The sequence below is a fragment of the Dermacentor variabilis genome, chromosome 10 (assembly GCF_050947875.1).
Source record: "Dermacentor variabilis isolate Ectoservices chromosome 10, ASM5094787v1, whole genome shotgun sequence".
Taxonomy (NCBI): Eukaryota; Metazoa; Arthropoda; class Arachnida; order Ixodida; family Ixodidae; genus Dermacentor; species Dermacentor variabilis.
In genome coordinates this window covers 177,015-190,359 of record NC_134577.1, presented here as the reverse complement: position 1 = coordinate 190,359, position 13,345 = coordinate 177,015, and the positions used below count along the sequence as shown (strand labels likewise).

The 13,345-nt window shown below is 43.8% G+C and overlaps 1 protein-coding gene across 5 annotated transcripts in view; it reads left to right on the top strand.

The window, feature by feature from the left end:
* LOC142559710 (uncharacterized) overlaps positions 1 to 13,345 on the top strand; it is a 29,127-nt gene that overhangs the window by 15,310 nt on the left and 472 nt on the right. The window contains exon 4 of one of the 5 annotated variants that reach the window (XM_075671274.1): positions 5,282 to 5,448. The exons of 1 other annotated variant lie outside the window; for it this stretch is intronic. In XM_075671274.1, coding sequence (XP_075527389.1) covers positions 5,282 to 5,434 — 153 coding nt within the window. In that variant the 3' untranslated portion in view covers positions 5,435 to 5,448. Of the gene's footprint in view, positions 1 to 150; positions 367 to 4,094; positions 4,822 to 5,281; positions 5,449 to 13,345 lie in introns of those variants that run through there. 3 more of the 5 variants (XM_075671275.1, XM_075671276.1, XM_075671273.1) reach the window with 3 other exon arrangements.

Here is a 13,345-nt window from a genome sequence, read left to right as displayed (position 1 = left end):
AGCGCTATCTCAGAGACTTTGTACTTAGTCTGAGATGAGACAAAGTGAAGGCTGATTTTACCATTTATTTCTTGCTGTTACGGAGGAGAGCTAGTAGCAAGAGAAAATTCGGAATGGGCATCATCTCTTTATGCAATTATGCTGTAACAGGTCGCCCGCTGTATGGACATCCGTACGGCATGTGAAATTTCCGCAAGCAGCAGAAAATGCCTCGTCCAGGTGATGTCCTGGGTTGCTGTAAGTTGTGTCATCGCTCAGTTTCTGGCTCTGCTGTGCATTTTATGCAAAAAAAAAAAAACACAATGCTGGCTGTCGGGTGCAGTTTCACTCAACAGCAGTAAAGGGCGGTGATGGCAAATGCACTGTCACACCTCCTCACTTGTAATGAGTTATTTGAATTACATTAGAGGAATACGCTGCATAAGCTACAGCGGTGGCGTAGAGGTAGAGCATCCGCATCGCATGCAAGAGGACCGTGGTTTGAATCCCGGTGCCACGCAATTTTCCACCGGATTAAAAAAAGAAATCTGCGTGTTGATAAAATTGCACAAACAGGCCTGGAGTGCGGCCTGATCTCGGTGACCAAAACTGGTAACGCACTCCCTCACCAGAGCAGGATTGGCCACCCTGGTGCATACTTGGCCACAACCTCCCATATGAACACAACACTCAAACCCCGGCCCTCAGTCCCCAGCATCTGCGAAGCAACTGACCAGGGCGGCGGTCAGACCTGCAACGCAGCAGAGGGTGCTAAGAATCGCTGGATCCGGACAGGCCGCCATTGGAATCTTAACCTGGCAACGTTTGACGCTAGAACGTTATCTAGTGAGGCGAGTCTAGCAGTGCTATTGGAAGAATTAGAGGGCAGTAAATGGGATATAATAGGGCTCAGTGAAGTTAGGAGGCCAAAAGAAGCATATACAGTGCTAAAAAGCGGGCACGTCCTGTGCTACCGGGGCTTAGCGGACAGACGAGAGCTAGGAGTCGGATTCCTGATTAATAAGAATATAGCTGGCAATGTACAGGAACTCTATAGCATTAACGAGAGGGTGGCAGGTCTTGTTGTGAACCTTAATAAGAGGTACAAATTGAAGGTTGTACAGGTATACGCCCCTACATCCAACCATGATGACGAGGAACTCGAAAGCTTCTTTGAAGACGTGGAATCGGCGATGGGTAAGGTCAAAACAAAATACACTGTACTGATGGGCGACTTCAATGCCAAGGTGGGCAAGAAGTAGGCTGGAGACAAGGCAGTGGGGGAATATGGCATAGGCACTAGGAATAGCAGGGCAGAGTTATTCGTAGACTTTGCAGAAAAGAATAAAATGCGGATAATGAATACCTTCTTCTGCAAGAGGGATAGCCGAAAGTGGACGTGGAGGAGCCCGAACGGCGAGACTAGAAATGAAATAGACTTTATACTCTGCGCTAACCCTGGCATCATACAAGATGTGGACGTGCTCAGCAAGGTGCGCTGCAGTGACCATAGGATGGTAAGAACTCGAATTAGCCTAGATTTGAGGAGGGAACGGAAGAAACTTGTACATAAGAAGCCGATCAATGAGCGGTAAGAAGGAAAATAGAGGAATTCCGGATCAAGCTACAGAGCAGCTATTCAGCCTTAACTCAGGAAGAGGACCTTAGTGTTGAAGCAATGAACGACAATGTTAAGGGCATCATTAAGGAGCGTGCAATAGAAGTCGGTGGTAACTTCGTTAGACAGGATACCGGTAAGCTATCGCAGCAGACAAAAAATCTGATTAAGAAACGCCAATGTATGAAAGCCTCCAACCCTACAGCTAGAATAGAACTGGCAGAACTTTCCAAGTTAATCAACAGCGTAAGACAGCTGACATAACAAAGTATAATATGGATAGAATTGAACATGCTCTCAGGAAAGGAGGAAGCCTAAAAGCAGTGAAGAAGAAACTAGGAATAGGCAAGAATCAGATGTATGCTTTAAGAGACAAAGCCGGCAATATCATTACAGATATGGATGAGGTCGTTCAAGTGACTGAGTAGTTCTATAGAGATTTATACAGTACCAGTGGCATCCACGATGATAATGGAAGAGAGAATAGTCCAGAGGAAATTGAAATCCCACAAGTGACGCCGGAAGAAGTAAAGAAAGCCTTGGGAGCTATGCCAAGGGGGAAGGCAGCTGGGAAGGATCAGGTAACAGCAGATTTGTTGAAGGATGGTGGGCAGATTGTTCTAGAAAATCTGGCCACCCTGTATACGCAATGCCTCATGATTTCGAGCGGACCAGAATCTTAGAAAAACGCTAACATAATTCTAATCCATAAGAAAGGGGACGCCAAAGACTTGAAAAATTATAGACCGATCAGTTTACTGTTCGTTGCCTACAAAGTATTTACTAAGGTAATTGCAAATAGAATCAGGAACACCTTAGACTTCCGTCAACCAAAGGACCAGGCAGGATTCCGTAAAGGCTACTCAACAATAGACCATATTCACACTATCAATCAGGTGATAGAAAAATGTGCGGAATATAACCAACCCTTATATATAGCTTTCATTGATTACGAGAAAGCGTTTGATTCAGTCGAAACCTCAGCAGTCATGGAGGCATTGCGGAATCAGGGTGTAGACGAGCCGTACGTAAAAATACTGAAAGATATTTATAGTGGCTCCACAGCCACCGCAGTCCTCCATAAAGAAAGCAACAAAATCCCAATAAAGAAAGGCGTCAGGCAGGGAGATACGATCTCTCCAATGCTATTCACAGCGTGTTTACAGGAGGTATTCAGAGACCTGGATTGGGAAGAATTGGGGATAAAAGTTAATGGAGAATACCTTAGTAACCTGCGATTCGCTGATGATATTGCCTTGCTTAGTAACTCGGGGGACCAACTGCAATGCATGCTCACTGACCTGGAGAGGCAAAGCCGAAGGGCGGGTCTAAAAATTAATCTGCAGAAAACTAAAGTAATGTTTAACAGTCTCGGAAGAGAACAGCAGTTTACATTAGGTAGTGAGGCACTGGAAGTGGTAAGGGAATACATCTACTTAGGATAGGTAGTGACTGCGGATCTGGATCATGAGACTGAAATAGTCAGAATAAGAATGGGCTGGGGTGCATTCGGCAGGCATTCTCAGATCATGAACAGCAGGTTGCCATTATCCCTCAAGAGAAAAGTTTATAACAGCTGTGTCTTACCAGTACTTACGTACGGGGCAGAAACCTGGAGGCTTACAAAAAAGGGGTTCTACTTAGATTGAGGACGACGCAACGAGCTATGGAAAGAAGAATGATAGGTGTAACGTTAAGGGATAAGAAAAGAGCAGATTGGGTGAGGGAACAAACGCGAGTTAATGATATCTTAGTTGAAATCAAGAAAAAGAAATTGGGGGGGGGGGGGGGGGGCACGGGCAGGACACGTAATCAGGAGGGAAGATAACCGATGATCATTAAGAGTTTTGGAATGGATCCCAAGGGAAGGGAAGCGTAGCAGAGGGCGGCAGGAAGTTAGGTGGGCAGATGAGATTAAGAAGTTTGCAGGGACAACATGGCCACAATTAGTACATGACCGGGGTAGTTGGAGAAGTATGGGAGAGGCCTTTGCCCTGCAGTGGGCATAGCCAGGCTGATGATAATGATGATGATATTAAAATTGTCCAACAGCAGAATTTGAGCACAGGACCTCTAGTGCAGAAGCCCAATATTGAAACCGTCACAATACCGACGCATGCATCGTCAAGCAGCATGGAACACCTTCATGAATTTTTTGCAAGCAAGCTAGTGTGTTGAAATGCATGGCATGTTTCAGTTTGGCCACCTTGACAGGTTGAGCCGCTGCAATTAGTAGCGATTGTGCATGTTCGCAGAGTATTCTGCAGTTAGAAAAGTAAAGGTCACTTTGAAATGTAGGACAATGAAGACAGATAAAGCATAATAAACAGAGCCACACTAACGTCTGATTCCATAAGTACAAAAATTCGACAAATCCGTGTACTGCATGATTTTCATGGTTGCTGAACGATTGCAGTGCCAGAGTTCGCTCTAGCAATATTCTGTGAAACCCTATGGTGTTTCCCTTTGAAACAGGTGGATATTACAATGATTGCAGGGAAAAGGGAAAAGAAATGAAGCAACAAAAAAAAAATTAGGGCCATGCCACCCTGCGAAGGTGGCTGACCAGCGGAGCTGTAAACGCCATGGCAAGGAAAATTGTGGTAAACACTTTATTGCATCGCTCATCTTTACATAAAAATGACAGTCGCAATGGCTTTGTGGTTGCTATGATATAGACTCATCAGCATACTCGCAACTGCAGACACATTCTTTCATAATGTCACATCAATGCACATATGCAGCTGGTTGGTCAGTTGGACTGGATTGGTGTGGCATCGCAAATCGTATGTCTGCAACGCGAAACACCTAAGCCACTCCCTTTTCGGTCCCAACACATCCACATTAAAATCACCTACGAACACCACAGGGGTAGTGTCATCACAACTAACCCACACATTGTGAGTAGCCATGAACCTTACAAGCCTATGAGTCATTGCATTCCTTGTTTGCTTATGGGGGTGTGATCCATTTATGACGAGTTTTCAACATGCTGTTCTGTATGTTGTATGCGTGATTCGAAATAATGCAAGCACTGTTCGTTTCACTTTACTGAGTGCTTGTAGCCTCTGCCTTACGGGGCTATGAACCATTGAATTTTTTGCTTGCTTACAGGGGTGTCAGTGCTTACCAAGGTATGAGCCATTGATGATGATAGTTGTGTGCGGCCACAAAAATTTATAATTCACTTATTGGGAAAAATAAATACTATGTTTTTATCGTTACATTGCATTGAAAATGTTTGCATGCTAACCAAAACTGTTACAAACCGTTGTGGATCATTTTTTGTTTGTTCCAGAGCGGAACAGCAACACAACTTTTTTCAATGGAATGAAACCAGAATGAAAAACATCTTGATCTGGCACCCTGGTGCCACATGCTTTCCTCTTCACACATGCTGTCAAAAATTGTTGATGTGGGAAGTAGCAATCAACACAGAAACTGATTCCTGGATGAAATTAAAATAGTAAATGCTGCGACCTTGGAACTTTTACTGCCACTGTAGCGTTCTTGAGAGAGAGAGAAACAACTTTATTATGAAGCATTCTAGAGTCTTAGTCTGCAGACGTGAAATAAAAGCATGTAATTTGCATTGCACAGCCCCTTTAGGTGCAAGCTTGCTTTGTAGTGGTTCAGCTTTTTTAATGAGCTTGAGGTTTAAAATGTTTTCTTCTTTTTTTACAGCCTTGCTTAGACCAGTTCAGAGCTAAATTCAGAAATCGTAGCTGCACTTGTGCGCCTTTAGACCAGTCTGAGTATTACAGGCCGCTGTCACTGCAAGTTCTTCAGCTGCCACTCGAGCCCAGACGTTCCTGCACATGGCCCAGATACAGTTGAGCTGCCAGCAGAAGGTATGCAAAGGTTTGCACACTATAGTGGTTCTCAGTGAAATAGTTACTTGGTTTTCGTTTTTGAAAAGGAAGGTGCCTTGCAAAAGAAATGATATGAATCCTTCCATGCTGTAGACGTTACTGTTCTTCAGCCACACTCACATTAAACCCAAAAATTTTGTTCTAGTTGACCTTTAAAGATGTGTGAGTGCTATTGTTTTAGCTTTTTGCTAACGGAAAAATCACGTCACAGGTGGAAAAGGAATGACAGTTCAGTCACCATGAATAAAGTCATCATTATCAGCAGCAGCCTGGCTACGTCCACTGCAGGGCAAAGGCCTCTCCCATACTTCTTCAACTACCCCGGTCATGTGCTAATTGTGGCCATGTTGTCCTTGCAAACTTCTCAATCTCACGTGCCCACCTAACTTTCTGCCACCCCCTGCTACGCTTCCCTTCCCTTGGAATCCAGTCCGTAACCCTTAATGACCATCGGTTATCTTCCCTCCTCATTACATGTCCTGCCCATTTCTTTTTCTTGATTTCAATTAAGATGTCATTAACTCGCGTTTGTTCCCTCACCCAATCTGCTCTCTTCTTATCCCTTAAAGTTACACCCATCATTTTTCTTTCCATAGCTCCTTGCGTCGTCCTCAATTTAAGTAGAACCCTTTTTGTAAGCCTCCGGGTTTCTGCCTCGTACGCGAGTACTGGTAAGACGCAGCTGGGGGGGGGGGGGGTGCGGTTATACACTTTTCTCTTGAGGGATAACGGCAACCTGCTGTTCAGGATCTGAGAATATCTTCCAAACGCACCCCAGCCCATTCTTATTCTTCTGATTATTTCTGTCTCATGATCCGGATCCGCCGTCACTACCTGCCCTAAGTAGATGTACTCCCTTACCACTTACTTACTACTCGCTACCTATTGTAAATTGTTGTTGTCTTCCGAGACTGTTAAAAATTACTTTAGTTTTCTGCACATTAATTTTTAGACCCACCCTTCCGCTTTGCTTCTCCAGGTCAGTGAGCATGCATGGTCCCGAGTTACTAAGCAAGGCAATATCATCAGTGAATCGCAGGTTACTAAGGTATTCTCCATTGACTCTTGTCCCCAATTCTTCCCAATCCAGGTCTCTGAATACCTCCTGTAAACACGCTGTGAATAGCATTGGAGAGATCGTATCTCCCTTGCCCGACGAATTTCTTTATTGTGATTTTGTTGTTTGCTGCATGGAGGACTAGGGTGGCTGCGGAGCCGCTATAGATATCTTTCAGTATCTTTACATATGGCTCGTCTACACCCTGATTCTGTAATGCCTCCATGACTGCTGAGGTTTCGACTGAATCAAACGCTTTCTCGTAATCAATGAAAGCTATATATAAGGGTTGGTTATATTCTGTACATTTCTCTATCACTTGATTGGTAGTGTGAATATGGTCCTTTACGGAATCCGGCCTGGTCCTTTGGTTGACGGAAGTCTAAGGTGTTCCTGATTCTATTTGCAATTACCTTAGTAAATACTTTGTAGGCAACGGACAGTAAGCTGACCAGTCTATAATTTTTCAAGTCTTTGGCGTCCCCTTTCTTATGGATTAGGATTATGTTTGCGTTTTTCCAAGACTCTGGTACGCTCGAAGTCATAAGGTATTGCGTATACAGGGTGGCCAGTTTCTCTAGAACAATCTGCCCACCATCCTTCAACAAAGCTGCTGTTACCTGATCCTCCCCAGCTACCTTCCCCATTTGCATAACTCCCAAGGCTTTCTTTACTTCTTCCGGCGTTACTTGTGGAATGTCAAATTCCTCTAGACTTTTCTCTCTTCCATGAATAAAGTATTTGTCTATAAACGTTGCTCTTGATAAAACTGAAGATTGCTCCAAGTAAATGGGGAGGGTTATTGCAGATTACTGATCACGATACAACACTCAGTATAGGTCCATGTAAGCACTGTGTGCAAAGGCGTCGCTGAGATTACGGCTGGTTCTAGTGTTTTACGGACTCCTTGCTCCGTGTACCAGTGGCCAGAGAGGACTGAAAAAGATCATGTGGCGGGCTCATGCTCTGAATGCTTGAAAATTTTTTCCTTTTTCCTTTGTGCCATGTACAATGCAGATGAGTTGTTTTTGAATAAGCTATACGATCGACTATTAAGTTTGCGTAATAAAAATATATTGATAACTGGTGATTTTAATTTACCATCGATTGATTGGGAGAACCTACGTTATGGCTGTTCTTCTACTGGTGATTCTATTCTTGACATCATGTTTTTGCTCAACCTTAAGCAAGCGGTGACTGACTATACTCGAGGCAGTTCAATTTTGGATTTACTGTTTTTCAGTGAAATATTCATTGGCGGCACCGTTGTAATTGAGCCTGGTATTTCTGACCATAAGCTAATCTTCTTTACTTGGGATAAGGTTTTAGGTCGAACTAAAGAAACTCTGTCAGCCACTGTTGTAAAGGAATTTTCTAAGGCTGACGATGTCGCTATAACTGATTACCTTGACACGCATATCAATACCTTATCACACGATGTTGAGACCTCATGGCAACTCTTTGTTAAAACCATACATTATTGTCTTGATAATTTTGTACCCAGCAGAAAAATGTGTAAGCACCGTGTAAACCCGTGGATTAAGGGGGGACGTGGCTTTGAAGATCAACTTCCTTATTTCTTTATGGATTTTGATGAAAATTGGCACAAATGTTTAGAATGTCTCTCTGATGCTTCCATAAATGTTTCAGAGTGATACCTTGAGAACATTTTATTAAATTTGATTCAGCAGAACGTTTCAACCTTGAACGTTGTGAAGAGCCTAGGGAACTTAAAAAATGTGATAGAAGGCTTGTTAAGTACTGACTGCATAGCTAAACGCATGCTGAAGGTCGTGACATTCTTGGTTTTTTTTTTCAACAAAAATTTTTTTCAGTGTCATTTTTTATGTTACCTTCGTATCAAGCACACTTTTGGGGTGAACGAATAGCCACATCATACATTTATAAAACATCAAGGCCTAAAAGCAAGAATGTCACGACCTGACTGCAGCCCAAGGAACAAGACAAACAAAAAACAGTCAAAATAGGCCAAACGGTGACAAAGAAATCAGCTGCGCAAACTGAGCAGAAAGGCAAAAACACAGTTTTGAGAAAAAGGCCTTCAAAGTTTTGCCTTGCCTCTACTCTTCTAAAATGCACCAGGATTGTATTCCTTGGTGTCCTTAGCACAGTGGGGCTTCTTGGGCATGTGGTCTTTCATCTGATGTTGTTTCAATGCCTTTTTTCTTCGTAGGGCATCCTTTTTTGCAGCTCCTTGAAGGGAATGCTTTTCTGGCTTCATGCCAAGTGAGGCACAAAACTGTCTGTATGCACGAAGCGTTCCGGTGTTGTACTTGCAGACTGCCTCATTGACAGCTGTCTCCGCTGCGATCAATGAAGCATTTTGCTCTTTTGGCAGAATTGACCAAATGATAGAGTGGAGCCTCTCGGCTGCATTCCGAGTCTTCTTACCTTGGCAATGGCTGAGTAGCTGAGGATCCAAGAGGCGTTGATACACAGGTAGCAACGCAGCTGAAACATCTGTTGCCAATTTGTACTTGTGTTCTGGCAGAGCTTTACCTTCAGCTTGTGCAGCCTGGTGTTTGCACCAGCTCAGGGGTCCTGGAGGGCAGAGCTCATGATGAGGGTCTTTATCTGTTGAAGTGATATGATAGAAGGTTGCCATTATGGCCCTCTGCATATCATCTACTTCACTATTGTTACATATGGCCATGCCCTAATAATTGGTGAGCTTTTTGATTAGGTCTTGGGTGAGGCCACCCTTCCCTCCAATTGGTTTACTTCTGCTTTTTGAGACAAGTTCGCAGGGTTGTACCCATCCTCTTTTTCACTTGATTAATACAGTCCTCTTTGGTGAATGTAATGAAGCCATGAGCCTTGTCTTCACAAAGGGCCTGGAAAGTACGGCTATCCCCATCACAAACAATAGATGTGTAGCGGAGGCCATTCCTTTCCAGTGACCTTCTGAACAAGATCAATGCTGCCTCGACCTCCATTCGGCTTGAGGTTGCATCGGTGTTCTTTTGGCACTTGTGATTCTCTTTCCATTCACCGTAGCACTCATCGTTTTGTTTTGTCCCAAGCGTGCATCCATGGCATCTGTTCGAGAGCACAACGCAGTCAAGCACCAGACCAGTGTAAAATTCAATTATTGTGGCCACACCAATATGGGATGCATGACCACGTGTCATCCATGTCCTGTCGTAGACTACCGTCACAATTTTGTGAATGCCAGGTCCATTTCGCTGTAAACTTTCTGCACGGTTGCCACAGCATCATGAAAGAGACTTGCCGCAGCCATCTCACCAGCAGGCCTGAATTTTGATTTCAAATGTCTTTGGAATGTCTTATGGTGCAAGCCTCTGTGTGAAACGTTCATTACTGACCAAAAGTCAGTCAGTGCAGTTGTCCCTCTGCCGGCGTTTTTAATTGCTTCCATTGCACGCATATTCACGTCAAAAGCCTTACCACCCTCTACTCGCGGCGATGACCATTCACTTGCAACAATGCCGCAGGCATTGCTGGTCAGTAGCATTCGTGCAGCCAATCCGTGCCTTGTTCCCAAATGAACTGTCAGTCCCGGCTGAGAGCATTCTTGGCACAACGCATTCTTGTACAAAGCATTCAATGCTGTGACCTGCACCACCAAAAACTCATCCGCCAACTCCACATCGGCACAACTTCCTCTCTCACCTGTGAGCTTCACTTTTCTCTCGGTCGCCGAAACGGAACTGAGTGATGCTTGCACTGTCTCGGCTCGCCCACGAGAAGCTTCTATCGATTTGTAGTGCGCTTCCAAGTGAGCCTGAATTGTACTGCCGAATCTCGACTGCGTTTCATCCACGCGCGAGGTGCTTGGTCGCTGGTCCGAGTCGTCGGCGCGTGAAGTGCTTGGTCGCGGATCCGAGACGTCGGCGCGTGAAGTGCTTGGTCGCGGGTCTGAGTCGTTGGCACGCGAGGTGCGTCGTCGCGGGTCCAAGACGTCGGCGCGCAAGATACGTCGTCGCGGGTCCGAGACGTCGGCGCGCGAGGTGCTTGGTTGCGGGTCCGAGGCATCCATACATAGAGGGAACTGCTGCTGTGTGTCCACGATGTCCGCACCGCACTGAACATCAGCAGAATCAGCACTGGAAGCTGTTGACGACGCTTTACTTTTGGGCATCGCATACTTGCGCTTACGGCAAATTGATGTGAAGTTTTGTATTTCTCCTTGCGCCGTCGCCGATCCATGATCACAGCCGAGATCCAACGCGAAACTACGCCACGCAGCTTCAGAGCCGCTACCGAAACTATGGAGAGGCCCGTGATACGGGCGATGGAGAACGTAGCTGCGCGAAGAGCAGACGACATGCGGCACTTCGCCCGCCGTTGCTAGGGGCAACCGCCCCGGAGACCAACGGGGCCGCGCGCCGCTGTCACGTGGCGCGCGCCGCCAATCAGGGACCTCCGCGAGACCTCGAAACTTTTGCATTTTCTGCGTTTGTTTTCACTCGGAGGAGGCCGGGAAGACTGCAGAAGAAATGCTCTTTCTGGGTTGCGACCAAGATGGCGGCGCTCGGTTGCGCCGTTACGGAGATATCGTGGTTTGAAAAACACTGTCTTTTTGCGATTTCCGCAAAACTTCTCGTCGCCCTGGCTGATACAACAATTTTTTAAAAGCACTTCTAAGCGGTTTTCAGGGAAGATATTTTGGAATCAGGTAGAGGAAGGGTTATAAAAAACTGAAAATGTGATTTTCGAAAAATCGGTTTTTCGGTCATTTTTCGCGATGCGGAAGCCGCGTCCCCCCTTAAGCGAGAAATGATCCACATGAAGCGTAAAATTAAAAGACTACGCAAGAAGCGCGCAACAATGACTCCCCAGTTTACAGAATTAAAAGATAAGCTACAAACAAACTTGGCAAAAGCAAGGAAATATTTTTATACTAATACATTGACAAATTTTCTTCAAACTAACCCCCAAAAGTTTTGGCAGTACTTAAGTGAGTCGAAAACCAGGATTAGCTAAATGAATGTCGATGGTTTGGTGATAACTGACTCCTGTGCTATTGCTGAACATTTTAATGCATATTTCCAGAGTGTTTTTACTAAAACCGATGATTATGAATTTCCGAATTCAGTCGTTGAAACTGATACTGATATAGAAGTAACGAGGAAGATGTAATACATATGCTGTTAAAACTTGATCCTAAAAAATCCGCTGGGCCTGACGGTATCCCTAATGCCTTTCTTAATCGGTACGCTGAGTATTTATCCGGGTTTTTAACTGCTCTTTTTAATTGTTTGCTTTCTTCAGGGGAAATACCGGCTGACTGGGGTATAGCACGCGTTAAGCCAATTTATAAAAAAGGTGACCACTTGTCGTTTGAGAATTATCGTCCTATCTCTATTACAAGCAGTTGTTGTAAACTTCTCGAGCATGTTATTGCAAACTTCATTCATGAATTCCTTAGTGATAACAACATACTCTCAAAATTTCAACATGGATTTAGAAAAAGGTTGTCTACTGTTACACAACTAGTTACAACTGTGCATGAATTTTCACGAGTGCTTGATGCATCAGGACAAATAAATGTTCTCTTTCTAGATTTCTGTAAAGCCTTTGATAAAGTGCCACATGGGAAATTATTGTACAAATTACAGTGCTTGGGGTTACCAGGAAAAATAGTTCAATGGATTTGGGCTTATCTTCACAATAGACAACAGTATGTTGTAATTAATGACTCATCATCTGCTGTTCTTCATGTCACGTCTGGAGTCCCACAGGGAAGTGTATTGGGACCACTTTTGTTTTTAATTTATGTTAATGACTTGGTTGATGTTATTCCCGAAAATGTGTCTGTACATTTGTTCGCGAATGATTGTATTATTTTTAAACAAATTGTATCGCCCAGAGATCACGTTGAATTGCAACATGCACCGAATGTTATTGACTACTGGTGTCAAAAATGGGGCATGCAAATAAATACTCAGAAAACAGTACTACTGCGTATCACCAGGAAACTAAATCCTAGCCAGTTCTGTTATTCCCTTAGAAACAATAGTATCTCGATTGTAGGCAAATATAAGTACTTAGGTGTCACCCTCACAAGCAACTTAACTTAGTCAACCCACATTTCTGATATATAGTGCACATCTGCACTATGTAAGTTATGGTTCCTTAAAAGAAAGCTAAAATTTGCACCTTCGCAAACAAAGCTTTTAACCTATAATACCTGTGTTCGTTCTAAGCTTGAGTATGCTTCTATCATTTGGGATCCTTATTTAAAGAAAGATATGCAACTTCAACGTATTAACAGAAAGTTTGTTAGGTTTATATTTGACAAATACCGTAGACTTGATTCCCCATCCAATCTAATGCAGTTAAACTGTATTTCTACTCTAGAAGCCCTCAGAAAGTTTAGTCACCTTTCGTTTCTTTATAATTGTACGTTTGGTAACATAGAATTGATTGGCCTGACAGTATAAAACCCCTAACAATACGACACACACGCCATGGCCATGAATTTGCACTAACCCCAATCTTTGCCCGATCAAAATCTTTCAAATTCAGTTATTTTTCTAGAACTGTGGAAGATTGGAATTCATTGCCGTCTGATATTTTTGGTTCCAATAATTTTCTCGCTGAGTTGGAGTGCCATCTTCTCTCTTAAACTTTCTTTTTCCTTTTTTTTCTTTCTTGCTTTTTGTTGTCTGTTGTTTTGTACATTCATGTTGGATGTAACCCACACCTGCTTGGGCCACCACATTGACCTGCAGTATTTTGAAATAAAATAAATTGTCTCTATGCCTAAAGCATGTTGCGCTATGGCGCCGCGACTAAATAACTAAATGGACAAATGCAATACCTTTGAAATAA